General features: G+C 57.8%; 1 protein-coding gene across 9 annotated transcripts in view; it reads right to left on the bottom strand.

Moving 5' to 3' along the window:
• Positions 1-21,072, bottom strand: part of PC (pyruvate carboxylase) — a 107,022-nt gene that overhangs the window by 12,660 nt on the left and 73,290 nt on the right. For 8 of the 9 annotated variants that reach the window (XM_055415423.2, XM_055415424.2, XM_055415428.2 and 5 more), the window contains 9 exons: positions 7,902-8,037; positions 7,613-7,797; positions 7,160-7,325; positions 6,928-7,073; positions 6,698-6,815; positions 6,269-6,420; positions 4,810-4,928; positions 2,614-2,776; positions 462-644 (listed from right to left, as the gene is read on the bottom strand). In XM_055415423.2, coding sequence (XP_055271398.2) covers positions 462-644; positions 2,614-2,776; positions 4,810-4,928; positions 6,269-6,420; positions 6,698-6,815; positions 6,928-7,073; positions 7,160-7,325; positions 7,613-7,797; positions 7,902-8,037 — 1,368 coding nt within the window. Of the gene's footprint in view, positions 1-461; positions 645-2,613; positions 2,777-4,809; positions 4,929-6,268; positions 6,421-6,697; positions 6,816-6,927; positions 7,074-7,159; positions 7,326-7,612; positions 7,798-7,901; positions 8,038-15,579; positions 15,954-21,072 lie in introns of those variants that run through there. The other variant, XM_055415431.2, reaches the window with a different exon arrangement.

The raw sequence follows: 21,072 nt of genomic DNA, 5'->3' as shown, positions 1-21,072 counted from the left end.
CCCTGAGGCTCTTCACAGAAGCGCAGATGCCCCCCAGCACTGGGGGACAGCCCTGCCCCGTGCATGGGCTGAGAGCGGCCACTGCCCCGCGGGCTCCTCCCTCCCACCTGCTTTTTGAAAAGGTGATGGGGATGGAGCAGGGCTGAGTGAGGACAGCGCTGCCCACGTGGCCCAGACCAGGACCCAGCAGGGCGGGAGCCGCTGAGAAGGCGGGGGCTGCGGGGTGCCGTGCGCAGTGTGGGGACTCGGGGGGCAGCCCCCCCCACCATGGGCGGGGCAGTGTGGCCCCCTGCCCTGCAGTAGGTCCAAAGTGGCATCTGCCCAGGGCAGACCCACGGCTATGCGGCGGCACTGGCCTCGGACACAAGACAGCCCGTGGCAGTGACTCCACCTCTGGCTGTGGACGCGGGTGACAGGGGTGACCCTTGGACCAGGGGCGCCTCGGGCCTGCAGCGGCTCACCTTCACGCCTCGGACTCGGAACTCGGCCAGGGCTCTGCTCATCTTGGTGGCGGCTGTGGGGTGGTCCTTGCCATGGGCGATGACCTTGACCAGCAGGGAATCGTAGTGGGGGGAGATGACGGCGCCTTGGAAGGCAGAGGCGTTGTCCAGGCGGATGCCCATGCCCTCCCCGCTCCGGAACACCTGCGGGCAGAGGTGGCCCAGTCAGGCCCACGTCTGAAGCTGGAGTCAAGACGCGGCACCCCCGTGGCCCCAGGCTGGACCAGCATGAGCCGGCAGGGCGCCAAGAGTCACACACAGGTGAACCCCAACTCTGGCTTCATTTCTGCCAGCAAACCGAGGGCCACCCCATCGGCTCTAAGGGCCACAGTCACAGTTTCCTGAGAGGAGCTGGCAGGGGAAGGGGGCAGGACAAGGGGTAGGGAGCACGGGCCCCGCCAGCCCCAGGCTCGGGGCCCCGCTCTCAAGGCTGATGCACAGCTGGCGGGGCCCGGAGGGGCCAGACCTGCCGGCCGCCTGCTTGACCAGCCCTCTTCCTTTCAAATTCATTTGCTCACTCATTCAGTCCATGGCACGTGTGCCCACCTCACGCCAGGCACTGGGGACAGAGCAGCTAAAACAGAGGCCCTGCTCGAGCAGGGCTCCCAGCCTGCAGGGAGGGGACAGACGAAGGAGGAAATACACAGACGAGTGACAAGGGCGCTGCAGGTGCAGGACGGAGCCAGGCAGGGAGGCGGGCCGGGGGCGTCCTTGCCATCCAGTGACAGGGAGGGCCTCGGTGTCCCCCGCCTTCCCTCCCTGTCAAGTGGGAGAGGAAGGAGCAGTGAGCCGATGGGAAAAGCTGGGGCCAGATGCAAGGAGATGCACGTGAGCCCACAGGCCCAGACAGGGAAGCAGAGCTGAGGGTCAGAGAGGCGGCTCGGGGCGCAGTCGGGGGCTCCCAGGACCAGAGGTAGAGACTCAGGGCGGGGGAAGGGGCTTTGGGTGTGAATGCCCGGGGTGGGGGCCTCGTGAACAGCACCAGCCAGGGAGACAAGCCGGGGGCCTGGGGACACCACGTTTCCGCGTCTAAGGGACACAGCCTGTGTTCGATAAAAAGGAACTTAATAAAATATTTAAGCGTGAACACTCAGCTGTGAGCAGGAACCGTCAGCTAAAAATATTCTGTGGTAAACCAGGCTCGGAGGAGCCAGGCCTTGGAGGTGGAGCTGGAGCGGGGCTGCCCCTGCCCGCCGAAGGCAAACGCGATGGGGGTGCCCACTGGACAGCGCTCCAGCCTGGGGAGCTGCCCACCTGTGGACCTGGATCCTTCCAGAAACAGTCCTGGCGGCAGCTCTGCCTCAAGCAGAGCAACTGCGACTCTCAGAATCCAGACCGCTCCCCGCCCCGCCCCACCGCCCCAGCCTCTCCTCTCGGGCTCAGTGACTGAGAATCACCCTCCTGTCCTCCTCCGGGTCCACTTCCCCAGAGGCCTGGGCCAGAGGGGACAGCAGGAGAGCCACAGAGTGCTGACTTGGGGCCAGAGGTATTCTTAGCCAGGGCGTGAGGCAGGGCCAGAGACCAGGGGCCCCAGCCGGCCTGAGGGCTCCTGCGGGCAGCTGGCCCAGAGGTGGGGGCAGGGGGAGCCCACCAGGCCCCCTCTCGGCCCCTGGCCCCCCACGCCGCTCTCAGTCTCCTCGCTGCCCCCCACCATCTCCCCGACTCCCACGTGCATCCCTGACAATTCCCTGGCCCAGCCCCTCCCCTCCGCTGAGACCTCAGGGCCCTCATCCCGTGTGCGCCCGGCTCCTCCCCAAGGCTGAATGCAGGACTGAACCCAGCGGGACCGCTCAGCGGGCAGTGAAGCTTTGGGTCGTTGTGAGATGAGTCAAGGACCTGTGCTCCGTTCCTGGGGATCCCGCACTTCGCTCCACCCAGCTGACCTCCCGGTCCCTGCCGGGGGCCTTTCCGGCCTCCACGGCAGCCTCTCCCAGGAATGCTCTCCCCTTTAGTGCTGGATGGCGCCTGACTCCCGCGTACTCTAAGCCAGCTTCTGGTCAGCTCCAGTGAGGCGCCCCCTTCACTGCTGGGCCCACAGGCTCCCTCGTGCCCCCCGGAGAAGCGCCTTCACGCAGACGGAGCTGGGTAGCAGGCTCTGGCAGAAGCGGCCTACCTCAATTCGGCCAGTGTCGGGCTGGAAGCTGCGTGCGGGGTCCTCGGTGGTGACCCGGCACTGGATGGCGCAGCCATTGATGCGGATGTTCTCCTGCCGGAGGCCCAGGTCAGGCAGGCTCCGGCCCTCAGCCACATGGATCTGGGCGTGGACCAGGTCCACACTGCAGGTGGGGGGAGGGATGGGAAGGGGGGGGACCGTGAGGCAGGGGATGGCCGCCGGCATCCCTGGCCCCCAGCCCTGCCTGCTGCCCCTCACCAGCCTCCTCCTGATCACGCCCAGGCTGGGAGCCCTGCAGGGTCCGCGTGAGGAGGACACGGCGGCTGGAGGAGCAGCTGAGATGTTAGCGGCACCCTGGGCTTGCCCCCAGCTCCTCCCCACTCTGCCCTGCACCCTCCCTGTCCCCCTGCCTCCCCCAGACCCTCCTGAGGCCAGACCCTCACTCTCAGAGTGGTGCGTGCTACTCTGTGTGTGGTGGCTGGGGTGGGGGTCGGTTTGCCAGAGAACAGGGCTCAGTGAATGGAGCTGCAGCTAATGAAGGGTCCACACTTGTGGGCACCGCTGTGGTCAGGTGCCACCCTCCTAGGACCTGCGCTGCAACTAGGCTTGTCCACAAGGCCCCCCACCCTGTCCCAGAGAAGATCTTAAGAGTACAATCTCCACACGTGCCTGGTTTTCTAAGCACACCCTCCCTGACTGCCATGCTCCTAAGGACAGCAACAAATTCAAGTGGAACAGCTGTTAAAAAACTCCAGGTTTTAAATTTATTGTCGCTGAGGCTTGTGGTAAGGACAGCCTGGAAACGACGTTGGCAAACCTTCCTCAGTGTTTTGTATTTCAGTAGCGACGATGATCACTGTGCATAGCTACGCATCCACGCTGTGGACTGTGGCTGTGCCCTTCCCAAGCTTTACCTCCACAGTAATGCTCTGAGAGCCGCCAACATTCCCATCAGAGGACGAGCCTGAGGGTCAGAGAGGCTGCAGCCCAACTAAGCTCTACGCGGCTCATGACCTGGGAGGAACCTGCACCCGAGTCTGTGTCTTTCTGACACAGAAGAACCTCTGCTCTGGAGCAGGCAAAGAGCTCAACCCTTAGCAGAACTGACTCAGGGCAGGCTCAAGATTGACGAAAACTTTCCAGCATCGTGAAGGGGAAAGTCTCACGGGGCCAGAGGGGGAGGCTGGAGCATGTGATCAACTCCGCCTTTACCTGGAGGCAGGGAGGCCTCTAGGGGCTCTCACACCTGCCGGGTGAAGGCAGGTGCCCCAGCAGTGGCCTCAGTCTCAGGTGGGCTCAGAGGCTGAAGAAGGAACTGTCAGGAAAGTCCCATGGTGGGATGGACTGGCCAAAGGCCAGGGCTTAACACTTCGACAGCTCAACATACGTATTTTGAAACAAAGAGGGGCCATATTAATTGTTTATAAAATGGGCAGGTTTTGGGGGGAAATGTCTATACGCAATGCTTGCGGGAGAACCAATCAGTACAGGTGATCTAAAAATCTCTTTAGGTGCTGTTGTTAAACAACCTAATTATTTAAAAATAGAGGACTATGGAGATAAGTTATAAACTACCCAGAAGATGGAATAGTGTGCAGCCACTTCCAAGTACTTAGAAAGAGTAATAGGAATGCCTTAGACAAATATGACATTTGAAACGCAGAATAAAACTCATATACAAAACATCTCAATTGTGTCAAACTACTTACACAGTTAAGTAAATAAAGACGGGAAGAAACCAAACGATTTAGCCTGGGCTTAGGAGATACAGCACAGGGCTTGAGAGGACCAGCTATGCCATCTCGGACAACTCTCTTAACCTCTCTGAGCCCCGGTTTTGTCATCTGAAAAATGGGGTTGACTGCTGCCTTTGGGATGCGCAGCACACACAGCCGCCCGCTGGGAACCTCCCAGCATCCTGGTTCTGAGCGGCGGGGCCTGAGGCGTGTCTATTTGCTCCTTTGTACGAACTCTCACAATGGCATGCAATGCTTGTATAATACTTTTCACAAAAAACTAAGTTCACGGATCCCTAACTGTTCTCCATTGGTGGACAGTGAGCTCCCTAGGAAACCCCGACATGGGTTTGACACAAGATGTGGGAGACGCCCTTCCCATGGCCACTCCGCCATGCACAGCCGCGCCTGCCCCGAGGCTGCCCCACTCCCCGCCCGCCGGGGGCGACCCCGCACTCACTCCGTGATCTCCTCCGTGACCGTGTGCTCCACCTGCAGGCGCGAGTTGACCTCGATGAAGTAGTGCTTGCCGTGCTTGTCCACCAGGAACTCCACGGTGCCCGCGTTCTCGTAGCCCACCTGTGGGCCGGCCTCATTAAGCAGGGGTCTGTGGTGAGCGCCCAGTGGGGGCGCAGGTTCATCCACTGGTTGCTTCCATTTAGAACCGACAGCAGGCAGAGGGCCAGCCCTGCCCCCAGGCGGTGAGTGCCCAGCCACCGCAGCTGGGCCCCGGCCTGGACGCCCTTGCCCCCAGCGGCTCCTCAGCTTTGGGACATGGGCCCCACCCGTGCGTACCCTGGCCTCTCCTGGCTCCTCCTGATGCTTAGAGGGTCTTCAGAAAGCTCCCCACTGCTTTACTCTGCCATCGCCTCTGGTTACTACCCAAACAGACGCCATCTGAGAGTGACCTCATCGACAGATGAGGCTGTACCTCAAAACGCACGCCTCATTCTAGCTTCACTTCCTGTCCCACCAAAACCACACCCTAGACTTCACTCCCACAAATCTGTTCTGGAATGAGACACTTCATAAGCCAATAAATAAGACCAAAATCAAGGCAAAAAAACTCCTACAAAGGAAGCAAAACCTCAACTGTAATCAGACCCTAATCAACGCCTCACATTAGCCATGGCTGGAGCCTCACTGGCTTTCTCTTTGGGGAAGGTCCCAGCAGCGTCTGTGGTCTGGGCTGCCTGGGAGCCTGCGGGGGCTCAGCCCTGGAGGAGAGAGGCCCAGGGACTCACCAGGCGGAGCGGGCAGCAGACCTGAAAATACGCCCTCTCGGGTCTCTGGGAGGGCGAGGCCGAAGCCGGGGCAGGGTGACTGGCCTGAGTGGGGCTGGGGTGGGGACACCAGAAGAAGAGAGAGCGGGGCCCCTGCTCCAGCCTGGCCAGCCCGTGGGCACTCACTCCGCACCCCCCAGAGTGCAGACAGGAGGTGATGGCCCTGGGCCATGAATGGGGTGCAGGAGACGGGATGCCGGGGACAGTTAGGCACGAGTGAGGAAGAAACGCCTGAACAACATTCCTTAACCCGGACGGAAGCCCCTGGTGCTGCCAGAAGTTCAGTCTGTGCTGAGGGGCGCTGAGGCAAGGCCAGTGGCTCTCTCTCTCCCTCCTCCTCACAGCACTTCCAGTCTCCAGGCCTGGCCTCTGGGCCCAGCGCTCCGCGACCACACAGCATGGATCCCAAGGGCCCAGCATCAGCCCTCGGCGGTCTCCTGCCCGGAGTTGGTCATCCTGGGCCTCCCCGCCCCGCAGCAGCTAGCCACCCTGGTGCCCCCGCAATGACCGCCGGGTATGAGGCTGTGTCTGCGGGAGCTCAAAGCGAGCCAGGAGCGGGCTCCTTGTCTCCAGGTGGGGAGGAGGCCGCAGCACCCATGGCTCTCAGCTCTGTCCCCAGAAGCCCCTGCCCCTCACCTGCTTTGCAAGCTTGACGGAGTCGCTGGTGAGCCGGGTGCGCAGCTGGGGGTCCAAGTGGGCAGCCGGGGCTATCTCCACGACTTTCTGGTGCCGCCGCTGGATGGAGCAGTCCCGCTCATAGAGGTGAAGGATGTTCCCATACTGGTCCCCTGGGGTACAGGTAAACCGGGCTCAGCCCCCAGGGGATTCAGACACCCCCAAATCCCCAGACGAGCACCGTGTCTGCTCAGCGCTGCTCCCCAGGGGTGATTCAGTGGAGGCTCAAAACAGCACAGCTGAGGCCTCACATCTGACCAGCCCGGCACCCGCAGCCCATCTTCCTGGGGAGGGTCCCGCAGAGGGAGAGCTCCGGCAGCTTTCCCAAAGCCCAGGAAGACAAGGGGCCCCCACTGCTTCGTGCTGCCGCCCCCAGAACGCCCCACTCACCCAGGATCTGCACCTCGATGTGGCGCGGCTTCTCAATGAACTTCTCCACGAACAGCGCCCCATTCCCGAAGGCGGCCAGAGCCTCTGAGTAGGCCCGGGTGTAGTTCTCCTCCAGCTCCTGGGAGGGCAGGCGGGGGCCCAGGAGACGGTGGGGCCTGAGCCCTGCCTTGCCCCTGCACCCTCTCCCTGGTCCCTCTGCAGGCGGCCACCCAGCCTCAGCTCCTGCTCACCTCATAGCTGTGCACGACCCTCATGCCGCGGCCCCCGCCCCCGTAGGCGGCCTTGAAGATAATGGGGAAGCCGTAGGTGTTGGAGAACTCGTGGGCCTCGTGCAGGGAAGTGATGGGGGCATCCGTGCCGGGTACCACGGGCACTCCTGTTGGCAGACAGGCAGGTCAGGCCACAGCCTGCCAGCCCCACCCAAACGGCCCCTCACGGGAGCTAGGCAGCCCCCACCCTCACCTGCGGCGATGGCGATGGCCCGGGCCTCCACCTTGTCTCCCATCTTCCGGACCACCTCGGGGCTTGGCCCAATGAACCGGACCCCAGCATCCTGGCAGGCCTGGGCAAAGTCGGCCCGCTCCGACAGGAACCCATAGCCTGGGTGCACAGCGTCCACACTGTTCTCCTGGTGGGCAGGCGGGGGTGGTCAGAAGGGAGGAGCAGCCCCTCAAAGCCCTTCACACAGCCCCCAGCCCTGTGGCCCTCCCCCTGCCTCCCCTCACTGGCTCCACCAGCCACTCACCGACTCATTCACTTGAGCATTCCTGCAGTCACTCATCCACTCACGCACGCGTTCACTCACCCTTTCACAGGGACTGTCGGCCGGTGAGCGTCAGAGATGGGAGGGAGGGGGCAGGGACGGGACCCAGTCCCAGCTCTCAAGAGGCCCCCGTCCCCACCTGGCCCCCTCACCTTGGCGACCTTAATGATGTCTGGAATGTGCAGATAGGCCTGCACCGGGGCGAGACCCCGGCCGATGAGGTAGGCTTCGTCAGCTTTCTGTCGGTGCATCTGGCCCGTGTCCTGCTCCGAGTAGACAGCCACCGTGCGGATGCCCAGCTCCGTGCAAGCCCGGAACACGCGGATGGCGATCTCGCCTGGGGGGTGGGGGCAGGGTAACAGGACAAGAAGTTAGACCCTGGGGTCCTAAAAGACGCAGAAACAGGGGCAGGGAGCTAGGGCAGGCTCCCACTGTGCTCACCTCTGTTGGCCACCATGACCTTCTTGATGGGCTTGTACTCCAGGCGCCGGACGTTGGGAGAGGCAGCGGTGGCGGTGGAGGTCCGGCGGATAGCCAGGAGCCTCAGGCTCCCCTGGACAGTCTGAAACTTCAGCATCTAGGGAGGGAGGTCAGAGCCCGCTTAGAGCAGCCCCCCAGCGGCCAGCACCACCACTGCCTCAGTTCCTGGCCAGGCCCAGCATTCCCTGCAGGCTGACCGGCTGTAGTGAAAGGAGGAAAGTCACCCCCAACTGGCATCCCAAGCTTACCCTAACACTCTCATACCCTGAATTCTAAAGCAGCACTCTTCAAGCTTTTACAACAATTTCAGAGGCCAGTGAGCGGCCCTGCGTGACCGAGGTGTGTAAGGTCAGTGTCAGTCAGGCTGCCCCGGGCTTTAGAACCTTGCGGCCCCACACTGACCCCATTGACCCTCCCTCGGGGTTCTGTCTGGCTGGGCAGGAAGGGTGACAATGAGCTCCCCAGGAGCGGCCCTGCAACAATGTGCCCTCCGGAAGCGAGCCTCTGCTCAGATAAAATGCAGATTTCTTCAAACTGCAGGAACCGTCCTTTCTGCAAGGGCTACTCAGTAAATTAGTCATGAAAGCCAGCTGAGGGCCAGCGAAACCGGCCAGTCACAAAAGGACAAATACTGCGTGATTCCACTTAGATGAGGTTCCCAGAGTCACCACATTCACAGAGCAGACAGCGGGAGGGCGGGGGCCAGGGCGGGCAGAGGGGGAGTGAGCATGTAAAGGGGACAGAGCGTCAGTGCCGCAGGACAGCCAAGCCCAAGCGCCACACCCGCTGAGCCCGCACTCCGGAGCCCATGAGCTGCTGCTCCTGAAGCCCACGCGTGCTAGAGCCCGTGCCTGGCAACAAGAGAAGCCACTGCAATGAGAAGCCCGTGCACCGCAATGCAGAGCCCCCCACTCACCTCAACTGGAGAAGGCCCACGCGCAGCGAAGACGACCTAGCGCAGCCATAAATTCATTCACTCATTCATTAAAAATATAAATAAAGGGGACAGAGTTTCCATTCTATGAGATTTACAAGTTCTGGAAATGGCCAGAGGTGACGGCTGCACAACGATGTGAGTGGACGTAATGCCACTGACCTAACTACACACTTAAAACAGTTACGAGAGCAAATTGTGTCACACACGTTTTTTTCAGAATGAAAAGAATTTTTAAAAAGCCAATGGAGGGCAATTTCCCTCCCAGAATGCAGAACACCTTCAGAGATCAACCATCCCCCTCATCTCACAAATGAAGAAAACCAAGGCCCAGAAAAGCTTTAAAAGGTGGCCAGAGTCACACAGCTGTTATAGCAGAGCCCAAATTGTCATTCGGTCCGTTACCCCTGCTCCAGCACCTCCACCCAGCTAACCATGTCATGTATTTCTTCACAAAGTTTAAACGCCTGACTCATCCATTTTAAGTAAGGAAAGTTATGGGCAACCCTGGTAGCTCAGGTGGTAAAGAATCCACCTGTAATGCAATGCAGGAGACATAAAGAGATGCGGGTTTGATCCCTGGGTTGGGAAGACTCCTAGAGAAGGAAATGGCAACCCATTCAGTATTCTTGCCAGGAGAACTCCATGGACAGAGGAGCCTGGCGGGCTACAGTCCACAGGGTTGCAAGAGTCAGACACAACCAAGTGACTAAATCACCACCAAGGAACATAAAAATATATTCAATAAATCAGATACTGCTAAAACTGCACAGTTTTGTATTATGGCCAACAAGATGGAGAAGGGAAAATAAAGACCAAGTGGAAAGAAAAGAGGAGAAAAGAAATAAGGAGATAAATAGAAGAAAGAGAAAAACAGGGAAGCCCTTTGACCAGGGGGAGAGAAGGCAGCCCTTCAAGCATCAACCGTGCCAGGCACAGCACCAGGCCAGGGCAGGAACGTCTCAGCTCTCATAGGAGGCCGACCCAGGGAAGGAGAAAAGAAAAGGGAGAAAACAGACAGAAATAAGGTCCTTTCAGATCATGATTAGTGCCTCACAGGCAAGAAAACAGGTAATTTTTTGTGTCAATTGCTGGGCAGGGGTCTGAACGGGAGAAGCAGCAGCCACGTCCAGATCTGAGCTGCAGGGCACGCACCCCAGGAGAGTAACAGCCACGGCCAAGGACTCAAGGGCCACCTCTGCAACCTGTCTGTGGGTCCGAGGGAAATAAGCCATGGTCCAGCTGACACCAGTGGAGGAGATCACAGCGGGAGCCCCCAGGACCTGCTCACAGTCAGTGCCAAGTTACCAGCTGGGCCTCAGACATGTGACTTCCACACCTTCCTGAAAACCACTGAGCTTTTGGCATTCTCCTGTCATCTCCCCATCACAGGTCTACCAGCAGCACCCGCTGCATCGGCTTCTGGCTTCAGCCGCCCACCCAGCTGGAGGGAAGTGCTTTCCTGGCAGAGCAGCCTGCAGCAGGCAGACCCTGGTGGTCAATGGTGCACACCCTGGGGAATGAGTGTGGGGATGAATCTTGCCCCCATCCTGGGCACCAGATCCCTGTTCTGCTCATGGCTGCAGACAGGAATCTGTGGGACGAGGCAGAGTAGAAAGAGCCCAAATGGCCATGAGGGTCAAGTGAAGAAAGGCAAAGTGTTGTCCAGGACAATCATGGTGCAGAACAGTAGATACAAGTGGCTCCAAAATCACTTCAGATGCTGACTGCGGCCATGAAATTAAAACACTCTTACTCCTTGGAAGGAAAGTTATGACCAACCTAGATAGCATATTAAAAAGCAGAGACATTACTTTGCCAACAAAGGTCCGTCTACTCAAGGCTATGGTTTTTTCCGTGGTCATGTATGGATGTGAGAGTTGGACTGTGAAGAAAGCTGATCGCCGAAGAATTGATGCTTTTGAATTGTGGTGTTGGAGATGACTCTTGAGAGTCCCTTGGACTGCAAGGAGATCCAACCAGTCCATTATAAAGGAGATCAGTCCTGGGTGTTCATTGGAAGGCCTGATGCTAAAGCTGAAGCTCCAATACTTTGGCCACCTCATGCAACGAGTTGACTCACTGGAAAAGACTCTGATGCTGGGAGGTATTGGGGGTGGGAGGAGAAGGAGACGACAGAGAATGAGATGGCTGGATGGCATCACCGACTCTATGGACACGAGTTTGAGTGAACTCCGGGAGTTGGTGATGGACAGGGAGGCCTGGCGTGCTGTGACTCATGGGGTCGCAAAGAGTCGGACACGACTGAGCGATTGAACTGAATGAACTGTTAACAGTCCTATCTCACTAGAAATCACCACGTTCAAAGAAGAACAGGGGGGTGTTGCTTGTGCCTATGAAATTAGCAACAGAATTGTAGATTTAGTGCTGCTAAGGCCTCTGGGCCTTATTTTCTTGGGCTTCAAGAAATCACTGTGGACAGTGACTATAGCCATGAAATTAAAAGATGCCTGCTTCTTGGAAGGAAAGCTATGACAAACCTAGACAGCATATTAAAAACAGAGACCTTTGCCAACAAAAGTCCGTCTAGTCAAAGCTATGGTTTTTCCAGTAGTCATGTATGGATGTGAGAGTTGGGCCTTTAAGAATGCTGAGTGCCCAAGAATCAATGCTATCAAACTGTGGTGTTGGAGAAGACCCTTGGAGTCCCTTGGACTGCAAGGAGATCAAACCAGTCAATCCTAAAGGAAATCAACCCTGACTATTCATTGGAAGGACTGAAGCTGAAGTTGAAGCTCCAATACTTTGGCCACCTGATTCGAAGAGCTGACTCATTGGAAAAGACCCTGATGCTGGGAAAGCTGAGGGCAGGAGGAGAAGGGGACAACAGAGGATGAGATGGTTAGATAGCATCACTGACTCAATGGACATGAATCTGAGCAAACTCTGGGAGACAGTGGAGGACAGAGGAGGCTGGTGTGCTGCCGTCCATGGGGTAGCAAAGAGTCGAACACAACTTAGCGGCTGAACAACAACAAGCCCTCTGGGAAGCAGGCCCACAGGTGAGATCTAGAGATCAGGGCAGGCCTCTGAAAGCAGTTCACAAAATCCATCAGGAGCCTTTAAAATATTTATGCCCCTTGGTCAGGCCATCACCAATTTAGGAATCCAACCCCCAAATATTCTAAAATGGGACCCAAGATGGATGCAGAAAGATGTTCAGAGCAGCATTATTTACAACAGCAAATGACTAGAAGCCACTTAAAGAGCCAATATTAGGGCATCAATACAAACGGACATTATATAACCATGAAAAATGGCAGCAGAGTTTTGATGACATGGGAAATGCTTATGATATAATATGATGCTTTTTAAAAAAGACAAATAATAATGATCTTATGAAGTTTTATTTAGAGCAAGAAAAATAACTAGCAGGAACTCAGCATTCACTTACTCCTATGTTCTAGAATTGGCAAGGTGTTGCTTTTTTTCCTTATTCCTTCTGTTTCTCTACTTGTTCTAGGCTACGGTTTTTCCAGCAGTCATGTACGGATGCAAGAGTTGGACCGTAAAGAAGGCTGAGCACTAAATAATCAATGCTTTCTAACTCTGGTGTTGGAAAGGACTCTTGAGAGTCCCTTGGACTGTATGTAAGGAGATCAAACCAGTCAATCCTAAAGGAAATCAGTCCTGAACATTTATTGAAAGGTGATGAAAGCTGATGCTGAAGCTGAAGCTCAAATACTTTGGCCACCTGATGCGAAGAGACAACTCATCAGAAAAGACTGATGCCGGGAAAGACTGAAAGCAGGAGGAGAAGGGCACGACAGAGGATGAGATGGTTGGATGGCATCACTGATTCAATGGACACGAGTTTGAGCAAGTTCCAGGAGACAGTGAAGGACAGGGAAGCCTAGCATGTTATAGTCCATGGAGTCACAAAGAGTTGGACACGACTGAACCAAACTGATACGTTCTGTATTTTCTCCAGTGGGGATTATTATTTATACTCAGAAAAGAAAATGAAGAAATATACAGAGGGAACAGGAAGATCTTTACAGAGAAAAGCCAAGAGGAGTTCCTGAAGGGTCTTTCTCGGTGAGGTGACTGGCCTTGGCTTCCATCTTGTGAAACAACCCCTTCCAGGGGGGCCGGCCTCCCGGAAGGCTCATCCCACTGCCCACTGCATCTTCCTCACCGGCTGGCCAGGGAAGCCTGCTACAGGTCTTCCTCCCCATCTGCAGGTGAGCAGCCTCACAGTGGGTTCCACTGGCACAGAGACTCTCCACTCCCCAGGGGCGTGTTGTCCTGGGCAGGGAGGCCTGCTCTTTTCTCCCACGTGGGTGGGTTTACCCCTTCTGACTCTCAGGTACTTACGCATCGTCTTATGGGTTAATACGTCATATCTGTCCCCACCCCCACCACACACACTCCCCGATCCCTTTTCCAATAAAGAGAGAGATCCCTGGAGGCTCTGCCTAGAGGGTGTGGTTGGGGAGGGAGGACCAAGAGCCTCCCCAGCTCAGTCAGGAAACAAGGAAGTCTGAATTATCCAGCCCAAGATTCTCATACTTTTTTGCATTTGACCCTCACACGTGCTCTAGACAGCAAGGATTTCCTTGGCATCCTGCTTTACAAATAAAGAACCTGAGTTCTGAGCACTGGAGGTGGGGGGCCTCTGAATGTCCTGGAGCCCCATGTCCCATGCAGAGGAAAGCAAGCACAGGCCTGGACTTGAGACCTGGGGTTGGGGGGCAAGCAGGCAGATGTTTGCAGAAGGGGAAAGGTCATGATCGTTCGCTGAAGTCAGAGCAGTGATTGAGAGCGGGCAGAGGGCAGCCACGTCCACCGGTGGCGGCCCAGCGTGAACCCAGGGGCAGCAGACTGGGTCTGCCCCCGCGCCACCTGACCTTGGGAGACCTGGGCACCCCACTTCGTCCTCTGTGAAAGCGAGCGACACCACCCCCAACCTGGGCAGGTCATCCTGGGGTCACCGAACAGGAGCTGCCATCACCATCTCCCCACTGGTCCTTCCTCCCAGATGAGCATGGGGTGCGTGAAGGAACCCCCGCTCTGCTGCCCACCCTGCAGGGTGCTCATTCCTGTCCAGACCAGCAAGGTAGCGCCAGCCCAGGGGGTCTTGCTGGACAAGGGCAGGCATAAGCGCACAAGGGGGCCCGGGGCATTCACCCCTCACCAGCCAGGAACCCGGTGCTGCTACTGCTCTGCCTGAGGAGGTCACTGGCCCAGGATACAAAGTTCTCCCACCCCAGGCTGCCGGAGGCTCGGGAGGCTACCAAGGCTGAAACTGGGGGAGGGGCACCCGGAGCAGGGGCCTCGGACACATGGGAGAGCAGGGAGGCAGAGAGGCTGGGCCTCGTGGGCAGCAGCAGCTTAACGGCCCAGAGCCCAGCTCCTCTGTCCCCAGGGACCCGGACAGACCAAGGAGGAGGCATCCCGAGGCCAGCAGCGGGGGTCAGCCTGCAGGCGGAGTGGGTCTGGGCAACTGGCCGGAAGGGGCTCTCGTGGATGACAGAGGGCACAGGTCACAGGCCCCTGACAGAGGGCATGGGTCGCACCCTCCTCGCAGCCTGGATGCAGCCCCGCACCTTGGTTCCTGGCTCAGCCACACGCGACCAGCAAAGCCAGGCCCGGGTCTTGACACAAGGGTGCCTAAAACCACCGCTGAGTTCCCAGGACACCTCAGAACTTGGTCAACCCAGCGCCTGGCCTTCTCCCGCATCAAATACCCCTCGCCTCCCAGACCTGAGGCCCAGGGGGTCCGGCTGCCCGGTGCCTCCTAAGGCCTTTCCTGAACCAGCTTCAGCTGGGAGAAAACCTCAAGACAGACTGGGCCACCCCAGATAGGCCTCCTTTCCGGGAAGTGGGGACCTCGTGGGTCAAGTGTGTGAAGGTTCACTCAGGGTGTGCTGAGTCTGGGGTTGTAGGCTGGGCTGACAGGAGGAGCCGGGTGGGCAGAGCTCAGGGTGGCAAGGCAGGAAGCCAGGCACCTGCTGAGACCCGACACCTGGCGAGACCGATGTGGAAGCAGAGGGCCTGCGGGGTGAATGGTGGGGAAGGCCTCAGAGCACCAGACTCCCTTCCCCCAGTTCTAGAGGTGGTAGCTGCCTCTGGTGTTCAGAGGGGCCCCCAGCCTGAGATCAGGCCCTGGCACCCTGGAGGAACCTGGTACCAGCCTCTCCTTACAGCGCCACTTTCTCAGTGTGCCGGCCTCCCCTCGAGCACCGCTCCAAGCGCATCCTCATCACCTCACCGCAGGGTAGGGACCCGGTGACGGCTCCTGTCACAGGAGGGCAGTGTGGGCAGGGCCAGGCACTCACCACAGGGCCACATGGCACCTTGCTTTGGGGTTTTGGTTGCAGGATTGGAACCCAGAAGTCCTCAAGGTTATTGATAGTTTAGTGGAGAATTGTCCTTAAAAAACTCCGAGGTCCCTGTTAACCAAACTTGACGCCTCGGGAAGCCCTCGTGTTCCATCGCGTCAGCAGGCCCTCCCCAGGGGAGCTGCAGATGGGACTCCCTCACGGGCTGGGTCTCCCAGGGGGAGAAGACCCTCAAAGGCAGCCAGGGGCCAGCCAGCCTCAGGTCACCTGCCTCAGGGACACCATGTGGCCTCGGTTAATGCTGGGGATACACGTGAGTGAAAAACCTCCCTTTCTGATCTCAGAGGTGGGGGAGTGACAAGCAAGAAAAGGCCATGGCCACGGCCCCAAGATCCCTTACCTGGCTGCTGCTCCAGAGAGCCGACAGGCCCAGAGCGGCCCGTTTGCTATTTTTGCAAATGCCAGCTGACAGATCCCTTTCCTTGGCCCCGGGTTGTCTGTTAGAGACAGGGAGTGAGGCGGCTTTGACTCTCACTTGGGACGCATAAACAACGCCTCGCCAGCGGGAGCGAGCGGGGAGCTGGGAACACCTGTCTCTCCCCTGCCGCCTCCCAGCAGGACTCCCCAGACAGTCGACTTCGCTTCCAGCTCAGTCCCTCCCGGCACTGGGTGGATCAGCTCAGTGTTCTCCTTCCAAAATGGAACGGCGACAATCCATCCGACGGTCAGGTCAGGAGCGTGCCAACAACAACCTGCAGCTCGAAGCGGGGGAGGTCTCGACCTCGTGGGCCGGCCTGCTGACCTGCCCTGCGCTGACCTGCCCCTGCGGCTTCTACCGCCTCCAACGCTGGCCAAGCTCCACCTCTGTGCCGGGCGGCGCGGAGACCGGCACACCGGGAAGGATCTCTACTCTTTCCCAGGCCCTGGGATCTGCACGTACTCACTCAGATCATTCTCACAGCTTTAACAGAAGGAACCAGATAGCGTGAGGTCAAGTCATGATCAAGGTCACCCAACAAGGCCAGTTCTGACCCCAATCTGTATGCCTCCCTCCAGAGAAAGAGTGCTGACTTTTTAGAGCAGGGGTCCCCAACCTCTGGAATCTGATGCCTGATGATCTGAGGTAAAGCGGACTTAATCATAATAGAAATAAGGTGCACAATAAATGTCACGCGCTTGAATCATCCTGAAACCAGCCCCCAACACCCCCGTCCATGGAGAAACTATCTTCCGTGAAACCGGTCCCTGGTGCCAAAAATGTTAGGGGCCGCTCCCTGGTGCCAAAAATGTTAGGGGCCGCTGCATCAGGGCAGAGGGAGTCCTCACCTCACTAAGGGAGGAAGTCATGGCTTTCATCAGAAGCACAGCCTGCAGGCGCTTGAAAACCAAAAGCCAAAACCCCACTCCTGATGAAAATGTGTCACTGCCTCAACTTGGGCAGGAATCCCAGTGGTCTCAGCACTTCCCACCAGACAGCAGGCTAACGGCGCTGGCAACTGTGTGTCCCTGGTGAGCTAGGGCAGTTTCAGTTTGTCCAATAAATCATCAAGATGTCTCTAGAAGTCCCACTATGTCGTGACCTAAACTACATCTCCCAGGCTGCCTCTTGCAACCAGGAGCAGCACAAAATTCCACTGTTGAGCCATCACCACCCAAATGGTGGTCCAGACAATATGGCTGCAGGGCCAGGGTGGACGTGCTCTTAGCCAGGGCGGCTGTGCTAGGGCCAGGGTCGGTGGCCACCTGAATGACTGCTGCAACCAAGCAGCAGGCCCAGGAATGTTCCTCGGAGGGCTTGTATTACTTCCGCCCTAAATATCCCTGTTCTTCACACAGCATCTCCTGCAGACGCAGTGGGCAACTGTGGGCGGCAGACTCAGAGGAAAGGAAAGCCACAGTCCTGCTTCGGAGGTGACTGGCTGGTGCGTCAGCTGTGGAAGCCCATAGCCTGCACTGCCTCCAGGCCCCAAGTCCTTCGGCATATCCGCCTCAGATGGGAGCCGCCAGACAGGGGGTGGGGAGGGGGCAGAGGGGAAATCGGGTCAGAAAGACCCTGGAATCTCCAAATTAACTAAGGAGGTGCCTTCCCACACAGTGACTTTCCATCCCCTGCCCCCTACACCAGCACCCGCACCGGGCTCTGTCCCTGGCCCCCAGCGGCTGGCTGCCAGCAAAAAAGCAGGTCAGAACCGGAAAGAGAGAGTTCTTGGCAGAGGGCTCCACGCTGTGGCAGAAGCGAGCTGCTGACGGATGGGGCCCGCTCTTGGGGAGCCTTCCTTCCAAGCAGCTCCGTGCTGTCCTAACCGTGTCCGATGGAGGTCCCGGGCTGGCGGCCAGCAGGACAGATGAAAGGGGAAGACCGCCTGAGCTGTCAGGCTGCAGCAGCTGATATCAAAGCACCCGCGAGAGGACAGACCAAGGCTGCGATTTCAGAGTAGGGGCAGTTGAAGGGAGGATACAAGAAACAGTGAAGGCGACAGATGGAGAAAGGGGAGTGGGGATAGCCAAGGTGGGAGGAGACGTGGAGCGGAAAGTCACAGGGCCCGGGGCAGCACAGCCCAGCACCCACCCTGAGAGTCGGCTCTAAGCTGCCCCGTCACTGGGTCTCTGTATCGCCCTGGTCAGTCTTTGAGTCAGGTGGCAGGCAGAGGGGAGAGGGCGGTACGGTGGCAACTGAAACCACAGGCCCTGTTTGGGCCAAGGGGACCTGTGGATGGGGAAGCGGGGGAGGTTCAGGGAAAGAGGCTGTGAGGATCCCGGCAGGCAGTCGAGGGCGAGGAGAGGGCTTGTGGGCACAGCAGCGGCTGCCCCGTCCCAACCTCATTTGTGAGCAGGGAGACCAGGTGGTGCTAGTGGTAAAGAACCCGCCTGCCAATGCAGGAAACCTAAGAGGCAGGTTCAATCCTGGGTCAGGAAGATGCCTTAGAGGAGGGCACGGCAACCCACTCCAGTATTCCTGCCTGGAGAATCCCAGGGACAGAGAGGAGCCTGGTGGGCAACTGTCCATGGGGTCACAGAGTCAGACCGCACACACACGTGCAGACGTGCAGGGAAAACACTGCCCCCTGGTGCAAAAGGAGCGCTACTGCCGACCTGCACGGGCACCTGAACGCTGGCTCATTCATAGAGCGACGGCGGGCCCCTGAGAGCCTCCACATCTTTCAAGACCACACAGGAAGGCCTTCCTGGACACCCCCACCTCCCCAAACTGCTCAGACACCCTCCTTCAGGCGGCCGTTTGTCTTGAGCAAAGCTCTGTCACTCTCCCTGCCACAGTCTACCGTCCTCTGGCGTGTGTGGGTTCTCGGCGAGGTTGTGTCTGTGAACTTGATGCTGCAACAATTCACTGACCGTCTCGCCAGATGCTGAGGACTTCCGGGACGGGATCCTCTCTTTTGCCCCTCACTGGGCACCCTGTCCAGTGCCCAACACCAAAATGAGCTGTCTGGGAAATGAACGAGTGAGTGAAGGAATGAGTACTCCGGGCCCCACGGGCTAGCAGAGTAATGTGCGTGCCCAGATAAAGACGCACAAGGCATGGCCCCTCCTGGGACTGCCCCTGACACAGAGATAAGAGCCCAAAGTGTTGACAAGGAAGGTCAAAGGGACAAGGTCAGCAAACAAAACACCTCCCAGACGGACGGTGGAAACCAGGACAGTGTTTCGGGCCAAGTAGGGTGACAGGAGCTAAAGCCTCGATTCTAGATATGGCTGGACAATGCTCTGCAGGGAGACAGACACCTAAACACAGCAGGCGTACAGGTGGTCCAGAAAGCTCCCCAACGTCTCCATGGCACACGCACCCCAGCTGGAGAGTCACAGAGGACCTTGTTCCCCCTGGCTCACCCAGGTCACCCCAGTTTCAAGGTGGAGAAAAGTGGACACCAGCGTTTGGGTTGAATTTTTGTTCCCCCCAAAATATGTGAGAGTGCCAACCCCAGGACTTCAGAATGTGACTGTCGTTGAAAATGTAATCAGGAACAATGAGGTCATTAGGGTGGGCCTCATCCAATCTGCTCCGTGTCCTATAAAAAGAGGAAATGTGAACACAGAGAGACACAGGTAGAGGGGAGAGGACATGGAGACACAGGGAGAAGACAGCCACGTGCCTGGAGAGGACGCCAAGGGCTGCTGGAAACACCAGAAGCTGGAAGAGATAAGGAAAGATCCTCCCCTAGAACTGTCAGAGGGAGCAGGGCGCTGCAGACACCTTGACTTTGGACTTCCGGTCTCCAGACTGAGACCACACATCTCTGTTGGCGGAAGCCACCCCAGGTTTGGTACTTTGCTGAGGCAGCCCAGGGAAACAAACAGATCCATGTTGCCCCCAAAAGACTGGAACCTGCAGAGACCCTAAAACCAGGGACTGGGAGGCACGCTGTGTTAAAAATGCCCCCCTTGGGCTTCCCCGGAGGTCCAGCAGTGAGGACTCTGCCCTTCCACTGCAGCGGGCACAGGTTCCATCGCTGTCGGGGAATTAAGATCCCACAAGTTGAGAGGCAGACAGCCAAAAAATAAAAAACAATTCTTCTCTCACCTGCTCAGCCTCAAGCAGGTCACAGCAGGGGCCTTCAGAGCGGGGAGCTATTTAGGACTGTGATCAGCACCCGCTCTGGGACAGGGAAGGCCGAGTGGGTGGCAGCAAAAATGAGTCTGTGCTGAACAGTGCTGATGCCAACATACGGCTGCGTGGAGAGTGGGCAGGCTCGGCAGGAAGACCTCCTGAAGAAAGACACCAAGGGATAAACCAAAGGATAAGGAAGGAGGCAGGTCAGGCATGGGGACATCAGGAGCAAAGGCAAAGGAGCGAACAGCCTGGCAAGCATCCACTGAGGCCAGAGGCAGGGAGTGAGCTGCCCAGGAGGAGAGGAAGGGCAGACACTTGGACTCCAGGTCACCAGACTGCATGTATAGCAAGGGGTGCAGACTCGCCCTCAACATCAGGGAATACGACCCTGGAAACCAGGCAGGGGAGGAGGCATTTGCAATTTAGAGGGACCACTCTGGCTGTTCTGAGGAACTCGAATTTGAGGAGCAAAGACTAGCGGTGGAGGAGGAACAAGGGAAGTGTTCTAACACGCGAGTTAGTCGCTAAGTCATGCCGGATTCTTTGCGAGCCCACGGACTGGAGCCCGCCAGGCCTGTCTGCCCCTGTAACTTTCCAGCAAGAATACTGGAGTGGGTTGCCATTTCCTTCTCCAGGGGATCTTCTCAACCCAGGGATCGAACCTGGGTCTCCTGCATTACAGACAGATTCTTTGCCGTCTGAGCCCCAGGGAAGCCATTCTAACATAGGCAAGAGAAAATGAGGACAAGAAACACACTGGGGGTATCACCTATAGACCTGTTAGACAACAGTGAAGAGGCCACAGGTGAGGGTGGCTCTCCGTTCCTGTTTAAGGGGAGGGGTGAACAGGGGCAATGCCAAGTTAAGGAATATAGAAGCGGATGTAGGCAGAGGCAAGCAAGTTCCATTTTGACCCTGATGAGCTGGAATTAACCACGAGCTCTTCAGCCAGGGAAGCCAAACAGGCTGCTAGGCATGAGTCTGCCACGTCCTGAGCAGGAGGAGAAGGTCTGGGGGCCCCGTCCTGCTGGGAGAGGACAGCAGGGTGGATGGATGGATGGGGCGGTCAGAAACACCCGCTAACCAGGACCAGCCAGGGCCATGGAGGTGTCATGAGAGCTGGGGTTCCGAGGAATGTTCGGTGTCTAAGGCGGCAGAGCTCTGATAAGGAGGAGGAAACACAGACATGGGACTCACAGCAGGGAGCTCACTGGTGGCCTTCATGGTGGCTCAGAGTCAGTGGGAGGCGAGGTGGTGTCCATTACAAACCCTCAATGTCTGCATTGTGCTTTTGAACTGTGGTGTTGGAGAAGACTCTTGAGAGTT

Source organism: Moschus berezovskii, chromosome 25 (genome assembly GCF_049115385.1).
Source record: "Moschus berezovskii isolate FMDL1 chromosome 25, NW_MosBer_1.0, whole genome shotgun sequence".
NCBI lineage: Eukaryota > Metazoa > Chordata > Mammalia > Artiodactyla > Moschidae > Moschus > Moschus berezovskii.
The sequence above is the reverse complement of the archived record's forward strand: the minus strand, read 5'-3'. Positions and strand labels throughout refer to the sequence as shown.